Source organism: Gallus gallus, chromosome 4, assembly GCF_016699485.2.
Source record: "Gallus gallus isolate bGalGal1 chromosome 4, bGalGal1.mat.broiler.GRCg7b, whole genome shotgun sequence".
Taxonomy (NCBI): Eukaryota; Metazoa; Chordata; class Aves; order Galliformes; family Phasianidae; genus Gallus; species Gallus gallus.
The window spans coordinates 64,223,434-64,249,790 of record NC_052535.1 but is presented as its reverse complement, the minus strand read 5'-3'; the positions used below and the strand labels follow the sequence as shown (position 1 = coordinate 64,249,790).

The 26,357-nt window shown below is 39.3% G+C and overlaps 2 protein-coding genes across 5 annotated transcripts in view; one reads left to right on the top strand and one right to left on the bottom strand.

The window, feature by feature from the left end:
* Nucleotides 1-415: 415 nt before the first annotated feature.
* Nucleotides 416-15,478, bottom strand: LONRF1 (LON peptidase N-terminal domain and ring finger 1). The gene is made up of 12 exons (XM_420695.8): nucleotides 14,821-15,478; nucleotides 10,619-10,737; nucleotides 8,247-8,369; nucleotides 7,376-7,522; nucleotides 6,625-6,862; nucleotides 6,452-6,542; nucleotides 5,501-5,615; nucleotides 4,837-4,958; nucleotides 4,000-4,158; nucleotides 3,725-3,887; nucleotides 3,179-3,331; nucleotides 416-1,698 (listed from the first exon to the last, which is right to left on the bottom strand). The coding sequence occupies exons 1-12, from the start codon at nucleotides 15,395-15,397 to the stop codon at nucleotides 1,540-1,542; spliced, it is 2,166 nt and encodes a 721-aa protein (XP_420695.5). The 5' UTR covers nucleotides 15,398-15,478; the 3' UTR covers nucleotides 416-1,539.
* Nucleotides 15,479-15,775: 297 nt separating this feature from the next.
* Nucleotides 15,776-26,357, top strand: part of TRMT9B (tRNA methyltransferase 9B (putative)) — a 108,360-nt gene continuing 97,778 nt past the window's right edge. The window contains exons 1-3 of one of the 4 annotated variants that reach the window (XM_040700436.2): nucleotides 15,776-16,015; nucleotides 16,277-16,335; nucleotides 20,818-20,868. The gene's annotated coding sequence lies outside the window, so the exon portion shown is untranslated. Of the gene's footprint in view, nucleotides 19,087-20,817; nucleotides 20,869-26,357 lie in introns of all 4 variants that reach the window. The other 3 variants (XM_015285549.4, XM_420694.8, XM_046940486.1) reach the window with 3 other exon arrangements.

Here is a 26,357-nt window from a genome sequence, read left to right as displayed (position 1 = left end):
CTTAACCCAGATTGAAACCCATATTACAAATAATTCAGCAGATTCTCAATTGCCTGTGGTATCTCAAACCTTATACACCAGAAGAGAAGAAAGCCAGAACACCTGGTTAGCAAACTTGTGAAACGCTGTTCTGCAAAAACAGTTTCCCACAACTTTCAAATTCTGTGAAATGAAAACTTTATACTTCAAGTTACCTTGAGTGGATACAACAGTACAATAGAAAGTCCCCACCAACAAACTTGACTGACCAATGATCAGTCAGAGTGGAACTGTAAGCAGAAGCAGATTACATACATACCACTTAACAGCATGAAGTGCCCACAGCCTTGAGTTAAACAACAGCTCTGGCAGCTGTACCTGGAAGAAGCTTCTCAATGGAAGTATACGGAAAATGAAAGTTAGCTTTAGATTCTGATAAAGTTAAAATATTACAAACCTTTAGCTTTTATTGAAAATTAAATATATTAGCAAAAGCCAGATTTAAGAAATATTTTACAAATCATTTACATACAAGAAAGCCAGTATCAGACATATTCACAAATATGCAAACCTTTAATTACAAAAAGTACCTAATGGCAGCATGATGCTTACCTTGCCACTGCAGTGTGCTCTACTATAGATATAAGGCATAGAACTCACATTTGCACCAACTTAAAGAATTCAAATAAAACTTTAAGCTTTTAAATCCTGGATGCACAATCCCAAACACACACACACGCACACACACACTCTAAGATTTCTTCTTGAAAGCTCTATAAACTAAGTGTGTGCTCTGGAAGAACAGCCAGCCTGAAAAATCCAGTAGAAATGTAACTGGTATTAGCATTTAGTTTTCAGTTTCCTCTTTAACATGTACAGGCCTGGGTATGTAAACCATATTCACAGTTTAATTATTTTTAGACAGAAGTACCTTTTTTTTTTTTTTTTTTTTTTTTTGCATTTGATCCTTAAAATTGGCTCTCAGTTCAGCATACAGTTCATGTCACCTGTTTTGTGATGCATACATTTACAAGATAACTTAAAAATCTGTGCCATATTCATGGTCAAGATAATTCAACAAGAATAGTAATATCCAACAGTGATATTCAACACTATATTTCAAATATTTGTGCAAACAGCAAAAGAACAGTTGTATGAGGCAAACTTATTTGCAAAACCTTTAATACCTCTTCTGTGTTGTAAACTCGGACTGTCAGCCTTAAGTCCTGCATTTCCCACAGCTTCAAAAAGACAGTGGCTAAAATTATCAAGTCTCAAAAACGTTCTCTTCTACATAGTGCAAATTGTAAAACAGATCATGTGAAAAACATATCTAGCTGGATTGACTCTGTGCAATCATCAGTGGTCTTCTCTCACAGTTGAAGAAAGTGTGCATTCAAAGAACCATATGGTTCAAGAAGCTGGGCAGGCGGAAAGGAGAGAGAAAAAGCAGTTCCATTACACTTCTCAAACCAATGCTAGATGTGCAAAGGCAGCAAAAATTCCAGCTGCTACTACAACCAGAACAGATTTACTTTTCAGGAAGACCCAGGCGGTTAGTCACTTGGACTGGTCCCTAGAAAAATATGTAAGTATATGTTGGATTTTTATCAGACGGTCTTTTAAAGACATCATAGAGAGAACTGACAGCTGATATCTGGGGTCTACTGGGAGAACAGCTAGAAGCCACCAACACCAAGCAGGACCATTGGGCATTGCCTAAAAAATAAGAGAAATGTTGGTTACTTACAAACAATGCTGACTAATACAATGAAGACATCAACAGACAAACAAGTCAAAAACAAGCACTGGTTTGAATGTTTATATTGACTAGAGAATTACAGATCTGTAAGATCAAGAGGGTTCTGAATTGATCTATTCTGATCCCTCTTGACCGCAGAAGTCTATAAATAAAGTGCCCTTAAACTATGTTTGATAAAGCAATCAATAGTTTTCAAGGCAACACAGGCATCTCAGTTCCCTTAGGAAAGAATGGCTAAGTATAGGACAGTCACCTAATAAACCACCCTAATGCAAACTAACTTCATATCTGTGACATTACTCTTCAGGTTTGAATACTCTTGATGCCTACATAGATTGCATTTATCTGTTGCTGTATCTGAAGGACTCCTCTGTTACTACTGCATTCCACTACCATCTCATTATCTTCTAGACAGAGCAGGACTGCTTAGCTTGTTTGTTCTAATTTTATAGAACATGCTTTCTAGCTTTTTCCTATACTTTATTCAATTCCCTATACAGAGCTTGAGACATCATGCCCAGGACATAATACTTCTCAGTGAAGGATGTATTAACGCAGAGCAGTCTTACTTCAGTTACCTCACATACTTGCAAAAACAGCGTTGGCAGTGGTACACTTCTGAATGAAATTTCCTCCCTCTCATCTTTATCACACAGTTGACACTTGATGTTCTAAGTCTCAGGCACATACCTTCAAGTCTTGCTGCCTAGCTACTTATTCTGTTTGAGTGCACTTACTCTTTGCTAATATATGTTGTTCTATACCAGTCTTTTTATTAAAGCGTTCTAAAACCATTTCTGAAATGATATGCTGGCCTCTGAAGCATCAACTGATCTTGGAAGACTGTAAACATGGTCTCATAAAAATATGTAGCAGATAGGAGATGCAGCCTCTCACTCTTTGAGGATGGACCTCTCTGATCTTCATCAATTGTTTATAATAACCATTGAAATAGATGGACGAAGCTAGTTCCTTAAAATTAACATAAACATCTGCTAAATCCTAACATCTGCAGCAATTTACAGCACTAGCTCAGAAAGGAGGAAAGTGTTATTTGTGATTACCTCTCTGTCCCAGATTACTGCCAATCCACATCACAGGAAAGAAAATACTGACACATTCCCTGTTTTTCTCCATTTGAATTCTAACAGCTTTACACAAACCAACAGTTCAAAACGTTTCTATAACTGAAAGTGTTATCAGTACACTATACATAAAATAGCATATCATCCTTTATTGCAGAAGAAAAGTGCCAATTGTCTTTTGCTGCACTCCATAAGAGAAGCAAGATGAAGTCCTGCTTCCTTTTAAGTTGATGAAAAAAGTATTTTCTTTTTTATGTTTAGCAGCTTTTTAACAATCAGATTTTGGTTTCCTCACCTACCCTCCCCCAGTAAAAAACAGGCACCCACCATTTGACAGTAAAAGATGTCTCACCTGTATATTTTCCTCCCTGTCAGGCATTGGCCCAAAGTGCTGAAGAATTTGAGTGCGGAATTTGTTTCTTAAGTTTTGGAACCAACTGCAGGCCTGACTGTAAACAAAGTTGTGAAGCTCTCTCAGTTTCTTCAGCTCTTCTTCATCAGCAACCTAGCAGAGGAACATTACGAAAACACCATTACAGATGAAGAAAATTGCCATAGTTTTTAAGCTAACATAAAAAAAGACATTTATTTCAACCCTATTCAGTTGAGGTTTTGCACTCTCCCAAGTCGTGGTTGCTAGTGGCTGAATTGCAAAGAAATCCTCTGATACTTAAGAAGAGTTACAGCTTCACAAACTATTGTTCAAATGAAAAGCAAAATGTTTCCTTCTTACTTAATAATAATTTTAAAAAGCTATATTCTATTTCTTCCTTATACTGACATTGAATCCTCCACAGTTCTATGGACCTAAAATTTGACAGAGCCCTCAAAACAAACCAAGGAAAAAGTCTTAAGATGTCAGCTAAAAGCAGAAGTACTTGGACAGCATTCTGAATACCTTAACATCTTCCAAATACTCGATGTCTGCAGTGCAGTAACCATCTTTCATCCCTCTCTGCAAAACTCGAAATCTCTTTCCACCAACTGTGTCAACAACAGACCGTCCATCAGGCAGAAAATGAACATTCCTAATTTGCAGCATGCAACCATAGTCTGCAAAACTAGAAAAGAGACTTTATCAGTAATGTAATCACACAGCTCTATGAAGACAGTTGGTTTAATTTAAAAAAGACAGAAGAGAAAAGAAGCTTACTATTAGAATGTAAAACCTACCCATTTTGAGAATCACTTATACACATCCCAAACTGTTTAGTCCCAGTTTCCATACTTCTGCGAATCATTAGTCGATATCTTGGCTCAAACACGTGTAGAGGGCAAGGCACAGTAGGATATGCCATAGTGCAAACAAACATTGGAACATTCTTGGTCAAGCTTCAAAATAATCACAAAAGAAATACACGGCTTAAAATGTAATTGCAGAGCAATGCCAAGATTTTTTTTTTTTTACAGTATGTGTTTGAGGTCATAAAACATCTGTTACAAACTTTAATAATAACCATGTTACAATAACCTCCATAATCAGTAAGAACACACAGACTGAACACTTATGTACTGATTTGAATCTGTAATGGACAGTGAGCTGAAATGCCTTGTCAGGAAATATAGGACTTGTCATGAGAGCATTTCTTGTTTTCTTCCTTTTTGGTTTAGTTGATGCCACAATAACTGCATAGTAACCAGCTCACCATTTAGATTAAGTTCAACAATGGAACCCCAGCTATGGTTTTTAGCCTTGCAACGTCTCAGTAAGGCCTACTAGTTGAAAAAACTAAGCAGAATCTAGGAATAATTATTAAAGGAAACATATCTAGAAATTCTTTCACTAGAACTGAGTACCCTCAGGAACTTTTCAGCACAGCTGTGCTCTATCCTTTCAGCCCCAGCTCGCACTGATAGCAGGGGATAGCCACAACCCAGGTACAAGACCTTACACTTAGATCTATTGAACCTCATGAGGTTCAGCTGGGCCCACTGCTCAAGCCTGTCTAGGTCAAATACAATTCCGATGCTAATTTCTCAGGTTTGCTAGATAAAAGGCATGAAGCTTACTTTGAGTGTTCAGCAGTTTCTTCAGCATGAATTCTTTTCCTCTCATACAGCTCATCAGACAAATATTTCATTATTAATTCCTCCAGTAGTTCTGTGATGCTGTATTTTCTGCTTGCAAGGTACTGTAAGCAATTTAAAACAAAACATTTCTTTACTGATCTATTAATAGAAGAATTATCACATCAGCTTTTTTTTTTTAAAGCACGATACATGAAATATGTGATAAATGAGATTTACATCCATGAAATCTGAAATTCTTATATGTCTTAACCCCCACCATTAATATCTGAAAATTCTGTTTTAGTCCTTACAGTGCAACAGCTCTAGTGCCTAAATCAGTATGCATTTCCATACTTACTAGAGAGAGAACTTATTTTTCACATTACACAGCCACACAAATACAGAACGCATATAGAAACCACAGGCAAGTCTTACTGAATAGTTACCAGTTTACAAATAATCAGGATTTAATTATATCAGTAAAGTAGGTGATCACAGAAACATAAAACCTCTAAGATCCTGAGGCAAACCTAATCAATTTGTATTGATATTTACCTCACATTTTTTCTTTCTAGGAGCAATCTATAATCATAATCCCTTGCATTTAAGAAGCCTTTACAATGATAAAGTGTTTGTCTATATGAGTTCTACTAATCAACAGTACCTCCTTCAAACTCTCCTTACAGAGTGGACACTGAGGAGCGTGGTCTAAACACCGTTCCAAGCAACCTTTGCAAAAAGTGTGTCCACAAGGTGTTGTCACTGGCTCAAAGAATAGCCTGAAACAAAGTTATTAAAAATTAAGATACCACAGTAAATTTGTGTCTTGCTTAATAAAGAAAACAAACAACTCAGCAATCAACCTTTTTAATTTTTTCCCCCACTGATTATTATTTAAAGCAGAGAACATTAATCACGTCTCCTTATGCTACCTTTTCCTCTATGAAGTTTGTTTCCATTCACCACTGCGCTAGTTTTGTGCACTTTATGATCAAACCAAACACATTTTTATGCTCTAAATATTTCAACCTTTACTCCAATATGAAAAGATTTTGATCCTACTACATAGATATTCAAAATATACAAAATGAAGTAATTATTTTAAAAGCTACGTTGCTGTCAAAGCAGTTTTGCACACCATTAATGTAACTACACACAATTTAGCATATAGACTATGTTTTAAGATTTCTACTCTAGATCTCAAGAAGGCTTGATAAGAACTTGTATCCATCAACTGCATCTAGTAAACTTCAGAATGACAATCATTTCCTTGATCTGAAACACACTGGCAATCCTTCTAGGCATTAGACCTCCCAAATTAACAAATTAACTAGTCTTACTGGCTGAAAAAACCCTAGTAGTAGTGTACCACAGAAGATCCTCTCCTTTTTGAGCTACCAGCTAACACTACCAAATTGGACAGGCAACTTGATTACAATTATGATGGAACGCACTTAAATAAGCATCTAAATACTGGAATATAGAAAAGGCTGAAAATATTTCATAACTGACATTAGAGCTCATCACAACCAATAAACATCGCAGCTAACATGTGCCAAAGATATGTGGTCAAACATCTATAATGAAAATATTGAACCAATGAGAAAACTCTTACCTCATACATAAAGAGCACTCAAAATCTGATACGTCAATCAAATTCCCTGGAACTGTTCCATAAGCCAGTTTCATGTCCCTGTTTGTATTTTCTACAGAAACACAAAACACACCTTTCAAAGAAAGGCACAAGACAGTAAATATTTCAGATTTTCAAATTAAGTGATCGCTTACCTCCTTGCTTTTTGTGTTTGTTTCTTCCATCTTCACATACAACTGTATCCTGCTCTGAATATGAAAGCTTTCTTTTCAACAAAGCACCTTTTTCTTGGCCAGAGAGAAGAGGTTCAGAAGATACTCTCTTTAAGCCATCTTCCTTGGCAAGGGCTTTTGTTGAGTTAAGAGCATGGGCAGATTGTGCACGATTTAGGCTTCCAATCACAGGCTCCAGTACCTCTGATCTTCCTGAACTCTACACAAGACAAAAGAACTGTACATAAGGAATAACACAAATATAAGAATATAAAATGTGAACATGCAAAAATGCTTAATCTAAACTAATACCCAGTTAGCTCATCAGTTAACTGGAAGAATTTTCTAAGTCAAGACAATACTCAAGATTTATCATTAACAATTAAAAAAAAATATTTACCTCAAAGAGAAGAAAAACTAAACTTTTTACTTTGAAGCTATATCAAAAAGTCAAGTATAAATATAAAAATATTAATAACAATAGTATAAAAAAGTACTTTTTGCTTTGAAGCTAATATATAATCTTGGTAGTTTCTACTAAACAGTTCACTTGAATGAGTTATATAATACTCCAAATGAGAACACATCACTCCCAAATCATAATTCTTTAATCTAACCAATTGCAGAGAGCCAGCATTTACATTACAGAATAAGTATGACAAATAAGGATATCAGGATGTCTGGTACTTGCATATTAGCCAAAGAACAAATCTCATCTTATGATTTCTATTACCTGCTCAGGACAAAGTTGTAAATTGCTGTAAGACTCAGTCATCTCGGAACCAAGCACAAAAGATTTATTTCGAGTATGTGGTGAACTCCAAGCAGATTCCTTCAAATTCTCTCCTAGCTTCTCTGGTGACAGTACATCATGCAACACCTGGAAAACAAACAGCTAACTGATCACAACAATGAAAAGAGGATCTGGGTACAGCTTCATTCTAAACCTGCACACCAAAACCAATAATTCAATTTATTGGAAGTTACCCCCCGAATAAAGGTTTATTTAAGAACAGTTAAGAACAAGCAGAAATCTATATTCCTGTATAACTAAGCATAATTTATCTTGGAATCATTTCCACTAGAACTGGATGACCTCTATGAACATTTAGACATTATCAATTAAACGTTATACAGTTTTTGTAATGCAGTTTTTTATTATTAAGGAAAATGATCTAGAAATTCTTCCACTAGAAGTGACCTCTTTAGAGTCAGACATTAACCATTAACCAGACATTAACTTTAGAGTCAGACATTAATGGCCAATTCAATATCACACACATTTTTCTGTGCAGGTCTTCATTACTGAAGAAGAGCTGCTGTAGTCTACGCATTAATGAATTTGATTTACCATATTCAAGCTGCCATTCCCTTTTCCAGTCACCCACAAGTAAATTCAGAAGCATAAAAACTTTGAGGCATGTGCCCTTAAAACCTGTATGTTAAGACTCTCTCTTCAACACAGCATGGTACATCTTGAAAGGAATTAATCAAAGCACCAGCTCAACCCTCTCCATATGCACGACTGGTTTTTCGATGGTCAACTGTCTCCCACAACAGGAACTTTATAAAGCAATCAAAACAGGTTTGATATATCAAGTTACCTTTTCTACTTCTAGCTTGGCTGGAAGAAAATCCTCATCAAGGGCTAAGCACTGTAGAAACAGTTGTAAGGCATCGCCTACAAAGCCAGAGTCGTGCAGCACTTTTCCTTTCCGGAAGTAGACCTGAGAAACAGAAGACATAATTACACTTCTGCTTAATATATAGAACTGTAGTATTCACCTTATGGGCCCTATAACAGAGTCAGGACAAGAACCCTCAATGACAAAGGAATGCACCTCTTCAGCAAACTGTAGCTGAGCACAGCATGTGTGGCACATATATCTTGCCTAAAATAAATCCCCTACACTGAAAATAAGTATGGCATAAGCTGGTGTTCATCTCCTTCCAGTTAATTTGCCCTGGCTTAGATAAAAGGTTAAAATCCTGACTAGCGCTGAATTCACACAAAGCCATAATTTCACTATTCTGTGATGTTTTGGAAATGGAGAAGAGGGAAATACAATGAAAATTCTCACATATCCCTGTGAAACAGCCTTCACTGGACACCTTTTTAGCTTTGTTTTGTCAGAAGCCTTATAGCTCTAACCCGCATGAAAAGACAATCCACACAACCATGCATTCTCTACATGTACCTTAATATAGATTCCTAATACAAAACAATGCACTTTTGGAAGTGCTTCCTCCAACTACATTTTATTCTTGAATACTAGATAAAGAAATGCTTACTATTTTATATAGAGTAGGAAGGAAGGAAAGAGGTGAGACTACTGAATGTTGATGAACTTATAAAAATACAATGTTGGATCCAACTCACATGGATTAAAAAAGTTGCATTTGCAGTAATATAAATAGAAGCTCAATAAAACAAAAATATATATATATTTTCTAAACTAGATTTTGGATAATGGGCAAGAAAATTGAACCAGAAAAATAAAAGCAAACATGCAAAACATTGAATGCAGTCTCTATAAACTGACTGCCAATATGAAACAGTAATCTTAAACAAGGCTGTCAGATGAGGGCATGCATCATCTTTGATGGATTTGGGCAGTTTCATTAAGAAGGAAAGCATGCTAATTCTCCTCTTACAGGTACTTCATCTCCTTACACAGATAATAATTTTAATCTATCAAGCCAAGCTCAGTTAAATGAAGTCTGAGAAACAAAGAAAAGCACAATGCTCTCTGAATTTGCAGCAGCTATGTAATTACTCAACACAGGAGAAAACAAGACAGAAGCAGTTATCTGTCCCTGTGCAACAAGATCTTGCTGCTCCTTCTGTGCCAAGTTCAGATGATGCTGCAATGAGCAATATATAAGTAGTTCCAAAGGCCAATGACTCTCCAGTTGCCTTCACTGTTTGCAGAGTTCAGCTTCCAATGAGTTTCTCTGTGCTTTTCAAAGAAAAATCAGCTCAAACAGCAAGTTTTCTTCACCAAACAAACAAAAAAAAAGGCAACTGTAAGAAGTTATATCACCACAGACTATCCCAACTCCAAGTACTGAAGCCAGTAACGAAGGCCCCAAACAAACACATTTTTTTACTATTGCAAATACTATTGCAAAAGGATTTAATGCTCTCTCTACATGTTTGTTTTTACTCTGGTAGCAATTGCAAAAGAAAACGGTGTTGTTCTATTAGTATTTTTTTTTCTTGTAATCAGTGAGACTCAAAAAAAATGAGAAATGTTGACTTAACATAGAGCCAAAAATCCTAATCTGTGCTGGCAACAACGCTCACTCATCTCACATGATATTCAAAGAACAAATAGTGCTTAAAATGCTCTCAAATTTGGGAAATACAGTCAAAGTATAAACACTTCATGGAAATGCAGAGCTTTAAAAGGACTAACTTTAATATAGTGTATGAAATTTCAAATCTCAGTTACATCAATGAGTCAAACACCTATGGCTCAGAAATTCTGCTCTGAAGCACTTAAAGCTGGCTGTACAGTTTCAGCCAGCCACCCAGTCAAATAACATTCAGCTGAATTTAAGTTTGTAAATATTTTAAAACTTTTCTTAAGAGAATTCCTAAAAGCATTGTTCTTAAAGAAATAAGTGCTAACAAACGACTGTAAACAACACGGAAGTTCTTCATAGTACTTATCAAGAAATCAGTTCTGCTCCAAATCACCCTTCATCCAGCATCACTATCTCATGCTGTGATGGGGAATAAAAACACCTGAAGTTGTTGATGAGAACTGACTCAACAGTTCCAACTTACAGTGCTGACCAGTTGCCTTTCTCATGTATAAATAACTATTCTAAGATACTTCTGAGTACTTGAGTACCAAGTGTTTAAGGCCTTAAACAGACCTTGCTTCATTTGATGAAAAGATTATGCAAAATACATTAAGTTTGTAGATGAACATAGGTTTTGAAAAATTAGGAGTTCAAATTAACTTACCTCTGGCCAATTTGGCATTTTAGAAATAACAAAGTTTAAATCTTCTATGGCTGTTTTATACTCTTGGAGGCCAGCGTATGACTCAGCTCTGTAGATTCTTAGCATCAAGTTACTGGGATCTGAAGACAAAATTAGATACCATTTTTAATAATTTGAAACGTTATAATTTTTTAATTCGATGTTTCATAGTGATATGTCAAAGCCTTACTATACGAAAACATTTAATACACTCTTCTGTACTGTATGTACCTTATAACAACAGAGGTACCTCCCTCCTGCCTTTTCACCAGTATTTGGGTTTAAAACAAAGTGGCAATACTTCCAAGCTTATGTCTTCCAAGTTGAAGATTAACTTTTGAACACTTTTATATTTTAAAAGATCTAACACCAAAGCTGACAAAATGAAGTATGGCTCAATACTGCCGAGACAACAGAAGTAGAGAACGAAGCTGATTTCAGTTTTATGGTACACTCGTGCAAAACTGTACAAATCTGTCATTTTTAAAGTGTGGTGAATCTCAAGTATTAAAAAGCCTTACAAAGTTTCCTTTCAAATGTGTGACTTTTTATTTAGTCTGTCCTTTGTCCTGACAGCGCCCAGCTCCTGCCAGCTATAGCTAGAGACAGTGTCAGCACCTGATGATTTATCAGAGATAGTCTCTACCCCTACATGGACTGAAAAGGTAGCCAACAGCACAAGGCCACTGATGCCAGCTGGTAGCCCTGCTCTAAGCAGTTGTGCTAGAATCACCTCCACAAAGGAAAAAACATTCACGTGCTCTTTAAAGACAAATTCTCATGTCCTAAATACAGCATTATGGACTTTCAGCAAAGGAATCTCGAAATAGGAAATCTCCATGTCATTTAAGCTATGACTTTCGTAACACAGCTGACTGCAGTCACTATGTTGAAAAACACACATCAGCACATCACTTAGTTCTGGACTTTTTTTAAAATACACCTGTGTTTTTCACCAAAATAAATAAGTTAAACATTAATGTAATGTAAACAACACTCAAATCAAGTTCTGTAAGTTTGTTTGAACAAGATTCCCTTGAAGGGATGCAAAGGAATCATTTCAACTCTACATTCTGTCTTAGCCTACCCTAAATGTCCAGTTTAAGTTCCCACAATTTCCAACATTAGCTTGTTTTAAACATAAATCTGTTTCAGCAGCAGGCCAGACCAGCCAATGAACTATTTTAACATGCTGTTTTGCATTTAGATATCACAGGTAAAAGACCTTAACAAAAAAAGGAAATGGTTAAGTAAATAAAAACTGACAACAGATTTCATGGATGAAAATGAAGCGTCTGATTCAGCTATAGTTCACAGTTTCTCTTAAAATACATATATTCCTAAATGTTTCTGTTTTATGTTTCTCTGTTTTAGACAGTTAACAGAAGTCGGTGAAATTGTCTTTGTCTGACTTAACATGCAACACTGCAAGTGTAAGAACTCTGACGCCTGCTTTCTTGTGGCTTTGTTACTATTGTAGCCTGTTAAGGCAGGAGCTCATTCTGTTGTGTTTGACTTTTTGGTGTCCAGCAGAGTCAATATTGACCTAAATTCCTTTCATCAGAGGCAGCACTTAGTGGGGTCTTTGCTCTCTAATGAACTAGCAGCCTGTTTGCACCTGATCAGAAGGATTTCATCTTTTTCAGACTTACAAGCATAGAAGATAATCTCAGGAGCCCCAAGCCTTCCTCAGGGAAATGGGGTTAGGGGCAGACTGAAGATAAAAATATGAGTTCAATTCTAGAGCAGGTGGATAGTTTGTTCTTTATCAAAGAAAAAAAAGCATTGTTTGAACTGAACTGCTACAAAATTGAGGTCTAAATCAAGGAGCTTTACTAGATCCCAGCTCTGCTGATACGAAAACACTGCCAACAAATCACAGAATATCCCAATTTGGAGGGGACCCATGGGGATCATCAAGCCCAACCCCTGGCTCCACAGAGGACCACCCAGAAACTAAACCCTATGTCTGAGAGCTTTTTAAAATGAGAATTTAATTCCTAGGCTTTGTATTGTGAAAAAAAGTTTTACAATGTTGCAGAATGCATTTTTGATGCTTGCCACCTAAGTAGATGATGTAAAACTACATGGACTGCTCCAAAAGTAATGCCTCCTATTTATTCCCACGGAAATGACAATACAACAAGTACAATAACACTATATGATAAATTCTCAGCTGCAGAACACTTATTACTGACACCATCACCACCATTAGCTATGCATTTTCACCACCAACAAACAACTGCCTATATGCCGTGCTCTTAAAAATCTGCATGACCATCCAGAATGGGGTTTGTCTTTCATGTTACTGCTGACATGCACCACCCCCTGCCTCGCTGTGCTGACATCCAATGTTTGGTCTCTATAAACATTCAGCAAGCTCTACCATCTGTTGCATGGCAACAAAATGTAACTGAATATTGACAGGATGGTTCAACCTCTACTGATACAACCTCTACCCTATCATCATCTGCCTCCGACATCATGGGCCAATACAGTAAGATAGGAGGCATTACTTTTGGAGCAGCCCTCATGTCTCAATTCCTTAGATCAGATATTAAACAAACCAGAAATAGTTTGCTTGAACACTCAACTTTAACAGCCCAATATATTATATATAGAGAGATCACTCACTCTTAGCATAACAACACAAATAATTGCAATTAGAAACAAAAAGGTAATGAATATCCTCAGTGGAGAAATGTGTACACTGAATATTATTGCACAAATAGAAAACTGCACAAAAGTTTACACACAAAAAACACCAGGAAAGCATTCATTTCTTTATGCTCCTCTCAAAGCATCTGCTTCTGCCTACTGTCAGCGTGAGCATATCGTAAATGGATTGCTTCTGGCCTGGTCCTATATGCTTTTCGCCTGGTTCTTAAAAATACACAAAATTCTTCACAAATAAAAGGTGCACACTCTGCACCAGTGTTCAGAAGAACTACACGACACTGGGAACGCCTGAGAAGAGGCTGAGCAAACTGGTCTGGTTTAACATCGGGGGCAGCAGGAGAACCCAACAGCCTCCTGAAACCTCAGAAGGGGCTGCCTAGATCACAGAACCTGACACGCACAGCGGGAAAAACAAGATACAATGAACCAGAACAACGGTATTTCTGCCTCTATATAAGCAGAAAATGTTTCACTATGATGGTAATTAACCTTTGAATAGGTTGTCCCAAGCAGCAGTGGGATCTTCATCCCGATGGCGCTTTCATAGCCCAACAGGACAAAGCCTTAAGCAAACTGCTCTAACTCAGCGTTTGCCCTGCTCTGAACACAGGGTTGGTCAACAGACCTCCTAAGGCCCCTCTAGCAGGAATGGGTCTGTGACTGCACCCAGCCTCGGGTGTGTGAGCTGGGTGCGTTGGGATTAAAGCCTTCCTTTACATAAGGTAATTCCTTCCAACCTCTGCACAGCACACGTTACCTATGTGAACGTTACCACTCCTCGTGTTTTTCAAAAGTAACTTTTACATCGTGGTGAACAGCAGTAGCTTCTTTCACGTGTTTCAAGACATTTCCTTATGACCCACGTAAGTCAACGCTGTACTTCAGAACACGCCACGAAAAAAAAAAAAAAATAAAACCTCTTCCGACAGCTCCAATATTTACAACAGGAAACGGGACCCGCGGCGCTGCCGGAGCGCTAAAAACCCACAGATGCACACCACCACCACAGCGGGTCACTGTGCCAACACCACCCAGGTGGGTCCGCCCCCGGGTCGAGCCCCGCAGGGCGCCCAAAGCCGCGGCCGTACCGCGGTCCGCCCGGCGGCCCCGCCCGCCCCCCGCAGCCTCGCCCGGCACCAGACGGGGCGCGGCTCCGCCCGCCATGATGTCACCGCCATTACACAACCTGTCCCCGCCGTGCCTCACGCTTATGCAACCGGGCCCGGCCCGCCGGAGCCGCGCGGTGACACTGGAAATAGGTCTCTGTCAGGAAACGGGGTTACACGCGGCAACGCGAGCGCGGCCGCCACGGGACGCACCGAGCCCGGTCAGCGCGGCGGGAAGGAGGCACCGGAGCGCACCTCAGCGCACGGCGACGCTCCCCGGGTCCTCCCAGCAAACTTGGAAAACTTCACAGCGCTGAGGGACAGCGCGCCGGGCGCATCCCTCCCCGTCCCACCCCGAAGAGACCGGACGCCGCCTCTCCCCCTCCGCCCCCGGCTCACCTGTCCGCAGCGCCTGTCCGGCGGCGCCCAGCGCCTCTCGGAAGCGGCCCTGCGCCAGCAGCTCCTCCAGCCGCCCGCCGGTCCGCGCCCGCTCGCACTCTCTCGGGAACCACTTCTCGGCCAGCTGGCTGAGCACCACGCTGGTGCGCAGCGGGGCGGCGGCCGCGCTGGTGCCCCCCGCCGGCAGCAGCCAGTCCCGGCAGCGGCGGCAGCGGGCCCGCAGCTCTCTCCGCAGACAGCGGCGGCAGTAGGTGTGCCCGCACGGGACGGTCACCGGCTCGCTCAGAAAGCGCCCGCAGCCGCAGCACCGCAGCGGTCCCTCGGCAGCGCCTTCGGCGCCGCGCTCCCGGCCGCGGCCCGGCCCCTGCCGCAGGCGGTAGTTGAGCACCAGGCACTCCACCAGGGTCCCGAAGCGCCGCGGGCCGGCGAGCGGCCCGAGGCACAGCGACGCCAGGGAGGAGCCCGCCGTTTCCTTCAGGCGGCCCCTCCGCTCCCCGTCCGCTTCCTCTCCGAGCCGCCCGCCGCCTCCCGGCTCCGGCGACGCGTCCGAGCTCACGGCCACGGGAGAGAACGCCATCGGCTGCCGGCTCGGCCGAGGGGGGTGTGGCGCTGCCGCTCCGGCCGCCGGGCCCGGCGCTGCGCACGGCGCTGAGGCACTGGCGGCGCGGGGCGGGGGAGGAAGCGAGGCACTCTCCGCGCGGGGCGGGGGAGGCGTGTCACGTGCGCGCCTCCGCGCGCGCGACCCGGGGCAGAAGTAGGTGCGGGTACGTGTGCGCTCCCCCTGCCCCACCCCGCTCCCGCCCCTTTCAAACGTCTCCGCGCGCCCTCGCCCCGCCGCTTACATAAAGAGCCGCGTCAGCTGACCGCCGGGCCGGCTCGCCATTGGTGGACGGTCCAGGGGCGGGAGCGAGGCGGTTACAAAACGCCGCGCCGCGCGCGCGTTCCGTAACAGGGTGGGAGGGGCGGGGCTGGCGCCGGGCGGACTGGGCGTGAGTCAAGCGGGGGGCGGGCTCGCGTGGGTGGGCGTGTGCGGCCGTTAGGGAACGAGCGTTGGGTATAGCCGTCCCCTGTCTCGAAGGGGAGCGGGAGGCGGGGGGAAGGGGGGGGGGACGGCTGCTCTGAAGGGGGTCGGTCCCGCGGCTTCGGGTTGTGGCTCCTGTAGGCGGTGCCGCTCCTCGGAGCGTCTCCAGCTCCGGTGAGGGTCGGGCGTTAGTGCTGCCGGGGGCGGTGGGAGGGGGAGCAGCCGATTTTCTCGAACGTTTTTTGTTCGCTGCGTATCGTGCCTCTGTAGGATGGGGGCCGATGCAGTCGCTGGTCAGGCAGTGCCGTAACTACCGGTTGGTGCCGGCATCTCAAGTTTTCCGGGAGCCTAAAATAGCGAGCGCGGTGCTTTTGGGAAGTCCCTGATCTCTGCCTCAGCTGTAATCGCAATCTCTTTTCACGGGGGAATGTTTAGGGTTTCCGCACGTTTGTTAGCCTCTAAAGAAAGTATGGAGTCCGCGGCACGACATCCAGGTGTGTTGTCAGAACTCGTGCTCTCTAAAGCCCATCCTCTGTGTTTATGGTGCCTTTCTTCTTCCTGAAGTCAAATTAAACAGATGCTGTGGTAGTTGAAATATCACGGGAGAGCGTGGATGGCTTTTAAATGTGAAGCGATAGCAGTCGTAGAATGGTTATTCATTAGAGTGGTCAACGTGAGTTAGGAAGGGACAGCCTAAGGAAGGATAGGAGTAAAAGGTGCTTGGAGTGTGGACTCGAATGGTGGTGGCATAACGTGGAATGCTTTGAATCATCATGGATAGTTTCAGTGGTTTTGGGTTCTTTTTTAGGCTTAGGATGAAATATGAGGACGGAGTTTTTGGGAGACACGCAGAGATTTCAAACAAAACTCTTTAGGAAATAGGGTGAATTGTCAGCAAGGAGGACAGGACTTTGTTCTTTATTTCACATTTGGCTACCCATGGAAATAGAAAAACAGGGCAACGTTCAGGGGGTTGTGGAAATTCATTGAAAAGCTGGACTTAGGATGATAATAAAGTCGAAATAAAAACCCCTTTCCACCATTTCCAATGAGTTTTTTAGAAGTTCACATGTGAACATTCAGACTGGTCATTTGAACAATATCGTCAGCTCAAATGAGTTTACAAGAATTAAATAGACCTTTGCTAGCTGCGGTGTCTTAGAGCAGAAGAGTTGAGGTTTATCCCATCATCCTCCACTTCAAATCAATTAAAAGCAGTGAAAGATGAGAGTTTGGATAGGATGGATGAATGGATTGATAGGGAGCCTGACACTATCCTGCTCCCACCAGTTTTAGAAATCTATCTTTAGTATCTTCCTTCACAGCTTACTCTTTATGTGAGTAGTACTTACTGTCACTGTAAGCCTTTACTGTCTGCTAATGTTTGTGACACATTCTGTTCTACGTTTGTAGTTGTCCTCATTTCTCTTGGAGCTCAGGACTTCGTGCATCCAAAAAACATTGTCTAGATTTAGACAAAAGTTTTTTTTTCTTTTCCTGTGTGGCTGTAGAAAGACACTGAAGCATTTCATTAAAAACTTCAAATATGCTGTTAAATACATCAGCAGTATGTTGCAGGTAGGGAAGCCTCTGGATATCAGATAATTTTGGAGTTATGGCACATTAGGGTTGGGCTCAAGATGTGTTGAAAGAAGTTCGTATTAAAGAATCTCTTACATAAAATCAATCACTTCCTGGTCAGGAAATTCCCAGGACACGGATCTCTGGAATGTGGCGCATTACTTGAGGACAAATTTGACTGTATGTTCACCTTGTCCTGATTTTTACATGCACGTTTTTGATCACTCTTGGAAGCGGGATACTAGGCCTAGTTAAACCATGCGGTTATCCAGTGTGGTAGTTCTTACATATTTAAGCTACAGTTGTTTCTTCAAGCCTAGTTTTGGGTGCAGTGTTCTATCACTGACATGCCTAACTGAACAAGCAGCAGCTCAATTTTCTCATATTTCACTGCGTTACTATCAGAATGTGATGGTTATGTAAGAAGGGAATAAAAGACCTGCAGCTTTTTACTAGATTAGATAACACACATAGCTCCACCAACACTTGATTAAAAATAACACATGCGAGGTCTTTTTTTCCTGCTGTAGGATGAGATAAATAATACTTTCAGACAACAACACATATCCCTGCAGTTGCACAGTTTGTGTGGGCTGTTCTAAGAAAGACTCCAGGGATTGTCCTTCCCCTGCCTTCTGTAGAGCAGAATTTTACAACTGCTTGTGTAAGTCTTGGTTGTCCTCATTCAGGAAGGTACCTACAAAATATTATGCCTTCAGTACAGTGAGGTAGAAGTACATTGCTTATGATTTTAAGCTATTGATTTGATGTTTCTGTAAGCAGTTCCTTGTACAAGTAGCATGTGCAGCCCGATTAAACACGAGATGACCATAAGATAGTGTTTAAAGTTGTCTTTAGCTATGTAACTTATAAATTTATAACTATATAACTTGTAAATTACATATAATAATCCTGATTCAAGATTTTCAGAAATAAAAAGCAGTGTAAACAAAATGAAGCAAAACCAGTGCAGGCTGAGGGAACAGGCAGTAGCAGGCAGTGGACCTAAAGCTTAATGCCTGGAAATCTGGAGCTGAGTCTGACAGCCTCTCTTGACATATATCCCATGAAAAAGTAGTTAATCCAAGCAAAGTTGCTCTATTTCATGAAAAATGTGGTAATTGCTTTCTAGCTATTTTCCCTCTATTTCTTTAAAGGTAGTTACCTATCCAGCTGTTGTAAATCTTGCTAAGGTATGTACAGCAAAATAAAATTAGTTGAAGATTCAGTTAGGTGAAATAATGTTCATACTTTTTTAACTTTTAAACCTTACTGTTCCTAAGAGTGAATTGTTCTGCTAAGAAACCTATTAACTACAAAAGAGTATATCAAATTGTACTTGGAAAAATCTTGAACTTCTGAAGACCTTAGTGATGCTTGAATCACTTCAGATGTGGCTGAGGAATAAGGAATAATGAATCCGTAGATGCAACTCAGTTTTATTTTGTTTCAGTTTGTTCTTTGTTGCTTGGTAGACTTTTTGGAGCTTTAATAAGGTAGCTCTGGCAGGCAGACTTCTAAGTGCAAAAATGCTCAGCGTTTCTGCAGTAAAGCAAGTACTGACCTTTGTGCAGTACAGCCTTGAGCAGAAGTATGTTTTAAACTCTCTTTTTAGGTATGAGCTGCAATGAAGTTGCTTTTGCAGCTTGGTCTTCAATGTTAAGGTAAGCTTGTCAGATGTAGGCTGCTACAGCTATCTCTGGCATTTTTGTGCAGAACTGCTGTGTGGGTTTTTCAAGAAATGCTAACTCTCTTCTAACTAACTTCTGAAATAGGGCACTCATAAGGTTATTTAATTACACTTGTTAATTGTGGTAGCACTAGCGAATAGAAAAAAGCAACTACAGATAGGAAAAATGCTTAACTACATGTTAGGTAAGGATCCCATGAAAAATAAAAGGAAGGCAAAGCATAACAGCTGAAAATACCAGCAGAAGACATACAGACACAGAGAGAGAGAGTTTATTGGTGAGATCCAGTGAAGGACTTGCATACCTAAAGCAAGATTTAAGAGGAATTTAAGTACTGAGGTCCTAAAAAAAGAGATCTAAGAAATCTCACACAGCTGCTGCCTAACTGAGAAGATGCCAAAAGTCAGAAGACTTTTTAATTTATATCCCTAGAGTGTCTAGGGTTTTACTTCTGCACAGTGTGCAGCGGCTAGAACAGTTCAGCACTCACTCTTCAACCAGTACAGTCTTTAATTGAATTGTCAGAGTGACTCTGCTTTGTCAGTATTTTCAGGCCCCACCAAATACGCTGTTGTACTCAGAGATTCTTAAAGTTAGGTGTTATCTGCTTGCTTTTCATATTTATGTGAAGGATGATGAGACTGAGTAACTTTTTATTTAACAGCCTATCTTCAATTACATATCTGAGCTGGAGGAAGATTCAGTTCGGTTCCACCTGAGAGTTTTCAAACTTGTCTCATCTTTCCAAGTAATTTATCCTAAAGAGTGGCTGCATGGATTTAAATTGTCTTTTGGGGGAATGAATTAGAAATGAGGATGTCACTTCCTGCTGAATGCCCTATTCTTTGGGATAAATCTCACACACTGCTACTGTCCCTATAGACTTTGAATCCTTTTCTTCTCAGTGGTGCAACTCTAACAGGAACAGAGCAGAGTCATCTTTGTTTCTAGTACTCTATTTCTTGTTGGATAGAATCACTTTTCTGACGTATATTGATTTAAATATGTTTAGTTTAATAGGGGCATGCAGTGGCAATGGGTTGCTGTATGAGAGGTATTTTTCTTCCTTCTGTTACCTTGGCCATGATTTAACAGAATGGTAGTTGGATCCTACAGTTAGAGAGGACTGTGGAGAGGACACATCAGTGTCTTGGCCTGAGTTAAGTTTCTAAGGGCTTGCAACAACACCGCTGCCCTTCCTGCAGGCTGGCATTAGGTGACTCTGTTGCCTTGGGGTGGTACCACCTCCTCATATGTACTAAGTGGCATAGCTAGGTATTTCATGTGGATTTCTAAACTTCTATTGGGAAGGGGAAACAGAAAAATAAATTTTTAAAAAAATTGTATAATTTTTGTGTCCAGATAACTCATTCCATTATTGGTGCTGGGATCAAATGTATTCCCATCAAAAATGATAGTCATCATACCTGATCTGGTGATTATATTTTAGAGTTGTGAAAATACAGTGACTGCCTTGAAGACACCAATTTGAATTGCTCATTTCTCTGTTGTCATGTTCATTTTATTTTTTCCCAAATGTGGTATACAATATACAGCTTTGCATTCTGAAAGGTAGCATAATTTTTCTACAGGACAACACAATTCTAAATGTGATCAAAATCAAGGTTTTATGTTAGGCTTCTCTGGTTTGAAAAGCTTGTTTAGTTCCAGATATGATACAAGTAATGCTTGTCTTCTCTTTAGGAAGAGAATCCTTGGACTGATTGGACTTCTCCCTTCTGCTATTGTTGCCTGGTAGGAGATTCACATAATGAATGGATTTATAGCATAGCTAAATTTTAAGTGGAAAAGCTTATTTTTGCTCCTATTAATATAGATTGATATAATTGTAACAATTTGAAATGTAGTGACTTGACAGCTTTAAATACTGAATTTAAAGAGACACAGAGCACTGAGTAATCAGTTATATTTATTCTTGATGTTCAAGTGCTTTAGTGCAGAACTGCAAACTGAATAATGAACAAAAAGCAGAAGAGTTAAAGTAGAACTAAAAAGGCTTTCATTAAGGAAGGAATTGCTTTTACAAAAACTGTTCACTAAGAAAGTGTGCAAGACAAGTATCTCAGCCAGCATTTATTTTCAGTTTATCAGCATGTTTTCTACTAGCTGAAAGTTAGACTTAGGATTTTATTGAATATACTAAAGGGTATTTTTAAGTATTATTGATTCACAGCAAAGAAAAAGGACAAGCTGGTTATTTATAAATGAATACGGAGGAAAAGCTCAAGATAATGATTGTGATCTGTGTTCTGTGCTACAATTTTATATTTAAACAATAATTGATTCTGATATCTTTTAAAATATTCTCTAATATGTTCCTTGTTATATATAATTATGTATGTTCTCTAATACGTCCTTGCTGTCACGTTGGGTGCTTTGCATCTCCTTATGATCATCCTCTGAGATACTTAATTTTGAATATATATTGTCAAATAAAGTTCTTTTGATTTCTAGCAATTATTGATGTTCATTCTTACACTGTTAAAGAAAAAAAAATGCTGTCATTATATTGTATTTGTATTAAAAATACACCAGTTCTATACAAGATTTTTTTCTTTCCATCTTCAAGATGATACTTGTTATACTTGATATCTCAGAAGAAAAGAAAATCTTTCATTTTTGGGTAGCCAATAATAGTTACAGAAGTAAATTCTGTCTATCAGTGTACTGGGTTTAAGAAATGCACATAGAAATTATTTTGCAGCCTACTCACAATGGTAAGTGGCAAAAACCCCACATTTCTTACTACCGCTGTATTGTAGCTCAGCCTGGGATAGGGTATAAAACCAACAACAGGGACTGTCAAGTACATCTACCTCCTGTGTAAGCGGGTTGTGCTAGTTCTAGAGAAATCATTGGGTTTCCAGATAGTTAATGATAAAGTTACCTGTCTTTGAAAATTGAAAAGCAGTTGATGCAGGTACGAAACTTGGATTTACTTCTTCGATTTAGATTAACTGTTTAGGCTCAAGGGAGTAACTGCTCCTTCTCTTAAATATTTATCAACTATTATTTTTAATAGAATTTACATGCATCTTTTTGTTGTCTAATGAGTTTGGAAATTCTGTAATACTAGGCAACTGTTTTTGGTCAGTGAGAATAGAATCTTCAAAGACTTTGAATAGTCTTTAAACTCTTTCCTGAATGTAGTGTTGTATGAAGAAAATCAGCTGGATGAAAATTGGTTAATTTAAACTTAAGGTGGCAAAAATCATTTATTCAATTAAATATCCTGTTTGGCAGTAGTTTACCCCTTAGCAGCCAGGTGAATTTTCTTGTTTATTTTGATTCTTTGGTATCCTCTTTTTGCTTTGGCTTGTATCTCTTTTCTATGTCCTCCTTACTTCTTGAGCATTAGTAGCTTCACGCAGCACATTGTACACTGTAAGCTGGGTTATTACACACACATTTTTCCAGTCTTTCGTACAGCGTGGTGCAGGCAATGTTCTCCTCTGTATCACTTATGACAAAGGTGGTTGTTTGCAGGCTTGAATTCAGAATCTGTCTGTTTGTTGCTGTTGTTTTTTGTTTTTCCAACAGAGCACTGCATCACACAGCAGAAAAGTGAGCACACTAAAATGAGCACATGAAACATGAGCTGAGTAAAGAACATTTACTATTTCAGTTTTTCTCCTACCTACCTTTTTTTTTTTTTTTTCCTGCTGTATTTTTACAATGAGATAAAACAATTTCAGGGCTCAGGCTGTTGCCCACAAACGATCAATGTAGCAACAAAAGAGCACTTCATTTCCTAACTAGATTCTATTCAGCAACAGAATCAAAGAGCACAGGTGTTGTTTGTTTTTCTCCAGTATGTATTTGTGCAAATCTTTCTATGCAATGGTACAAAGTTTCAGCGATATGAGTCCAGGCTGGTCATGTTTTCTCAAAGGTATCTCTGTAGTGAAAGTAGCCCATCCCAAATTATTCTCCTTCATCATATCTTCAGTCCTTGTCACGCATTGCATAAGCATTACATTTTAGGGATCGGGCTTAATGATCTGTGTCCTTCAACTCCTGGTTGTTGGAAAGTGATATGGAAACAGCTGAAAGACCATGATAAGCTCATGCGTGTAAGTGTATCTCTTAAAGCACATTGCTTGATATTTTATTGGTCTTTGTACTTCTATCTCTAATTTAAAAAGAAAGAAAATCCTACCAAAAAAATCCCACAATCCTTTAAGTGAGCAGCTTATCTTTTTGTTTTTCAGGGGTTTGTTGGCACTCTGTGTCCATTTCCTGTTTGCTTTTCTCTGAACTCCAGTTATGTTAGGTCATTACAGAAGAAATATTTAAAATCAAATATAATTATAGTGTAACTTTTCCAAGATGTCTTATTCACTTACAGTGCTTGTGTAAATATTGTTTGTTGTTTCTACCACATTTCAATTTATCATCTTCCATAGAGTAATATCTGATGACTAAACTACATACTTCACTGTTTCAGTGTTTTCTCTTTATAATATTAGCCAGTTTGGGTAGGAATGCAGTGTAGCTTTATTACAGTGTTTCCCTTTAGTGAACTGTTCTGAGAACAAGCCTGGGCAAAATACCAACCTAACAGGGCCACGCTGCTTCTGTTACTTAACTAACATGTTCCCTGAGTTACTTGTTCATCTATGTGAATAGTGTACCTTATAATCATCTCTTTTATTCTCAGCTCAGAAATAATAATTAAATAAAAAAGTCTGTTCTTCTACAGCAGTAAAAAGAAGAGAGAGATTGAAGACTTTGAAAAAGCTAAAGCTGAACAGGATCAAGCTTTTTCCTTGCTAATCCCCTGCAGAAGTATAATTTTTGTGTTGTTTTTTATTATTATTATTGTATACCTTTGCAATGTTTCTTTTAGACAGTCAATTTTGTATGCTGTATGTGAAAGAAGACAAAGGAAAGAGAGCAAGGACTTTTTTTCTGAAGCAGGAATAAAGTAGTTGTATTCTTATACTCCCCTCTTTTTTTTTTAAATTTTGAGAATCCAGTCAGGAAAACTTGGGTCATTTGAGTATTTGTGGTTAACACACTGAAAGCTCAGATCTGTTTACACAGGTAAATACTGCCTGAATAAAAAATGATTTTCAGAATCATACATTTTATAATATACAGTTTTCAAAGAAGATCCCACACTGTATCCATGCAAACAGTAACTTAAAAGGGTTGTCAAATCCCAATTAAAATATTTGAATGTCAGTAATGAATTTTTAATTTTAATTAATTTTGTGTTAACGTAACTGAATTAAATCAGTATCTTCAAGATGTGGATACCTCTAATTTTGAATGAGTGGTAAGAGATGCACCTGTTTAGCCTACTGAAGCAATTTAAAACTAAATAGTATGTTACCTCCATGCAGGTATTTCATTATTCAGTGTTTTTCATGTACCTCTCTTCTAATGGCATGCAATCAGATTGTCGTTTCTGGAGGTCACAAAAAGGGTGATATTTTGCTAATAGTATTTAATGTCTCCTACCCAAATAAATATAGTGTTGTCATTATGGTTTAACTAATTTCTTCTGTAATAGAAAGTACATTCAAGTTTCAGTTATCTGAAAATGGTGGTATAACTCAGGATTTACAAAAACATGTCATACACAGAGTAACTATATGCAAGTCTATTAGCACATTCCTGCCAAGGAGCAAAGAACAATGGCTTAGTTGACCAAGTGATGTAGAAGTATCTCATTGTGATGCTTTATGCAAGCCAGCCTCCATAAGCACTAATCTTAATACATCAGTTTTCTCTATATTCCTACAAAAGACTAGAATATGCTGAATAAAATAATTTTCCATCTCTTTTAAAGCACACTATGTCTGATGCCTAGACAATAAGGAATCCATAATACCTAAATACAATACCGTAGTGATAAACATAGACAGTAGATTGAGGTTTCAGTCCTCCTGTAAAAACTGTTTTCAAGTAAGTAGTTAATACAGCCAAGTTCTTACATTCAATCATCGTATCTGTTCTCTGTTACGAATGAGATACTATATTAGAGTGTCTGAAAGCATCTTATAGTAGTTGTCTGAGCACTTATGTTAGGTAAGTTAACATCAGTGTGTTTTTTGAATGAGTAAACTGAAGTTTGTAGAGATTGGTTGGTTTTGTTCTTTTTGTTGTTGTTTTATTTTTTAATGCTGTGCAGGAAATTTAGCAATAGCTTATTATTTGAACTGCTGACATGTGCCTGAAGGTAGACTGTCACGTCTGGCAGTGGAACTCTGTTGCTCTGCAGACTTACAGCATGTTCTGATTTCTCATCTGTGGGAGACAGTAAGACAGGGCTGGTGTTACAGAGCCCTACCTCTCACTCACTGCATTCCTGCTCTTCGCTAAAGAGCTGAAAAAGCTGACAAGCTGTTGTCATTGTTTTCCTTTGTGATACATTGCAGTGTCTTGTTATGAAGTACTTGGTTGTGTCTTGGGGCTCTCAACTGTGAAGGTTTGATGTAGGATTCACTGTGTCAACATTCATCACTGCTGTAATATTTCTTCCTCCCACTTGTACTGCTTTAACACCTTAATTCCTCAGCCACAAATTTAAGCCAAAACTACATAGAGTAGATGTAAATATTAATTCTTAATTGTAAAAATAAAAGATGCAATACAATTTTATTTAAACATTTACTTAAAAACACTTTGAGATGTTTTTTGATACCTAGATTACCTTGATGAAATTGTAAGCAAAATAACCTGATGTTTGCAGTACCAATGCCTGGGGACTAACAGACTTTCAGAATTCATGTGGTTTGCAGTATCATTAACAAGATTACTAGTCAGGCCAGTAATTGATTTCTACTTATACTACTGGGACTGAGCTGTTCCTATTCTCACTGAAATCACCTCTCTCCAAGCAATATGAGTAGTAACACGCTGTAGTAAAACTGAAACAAATCTCTTGTCTTGATAATGTTTCATTTTAAGACAGTGACTATCTTTGATAGATCTCAGTAGAAAGCCATAATGCTTTTGTCAGTTGTAACTGTAAATAATCTGGAATGACTTTTAAGCAATCTTGCTTAATGTAACAACTAATCATCATTGCTTTTAAATAAGCATTTTCATTTGTACAATGTAATTGTCTTAAACTTTCTAGTTAGTTGATATATTTGAAAATTATCTCTTTCAATACACTGGGTTTTACTGTAGGTGCTATTGTTTCCACTGCATACTTCATTTCTACAGTTGTTGCATCATAACTACTAACATTAAAATATACATACCTACAA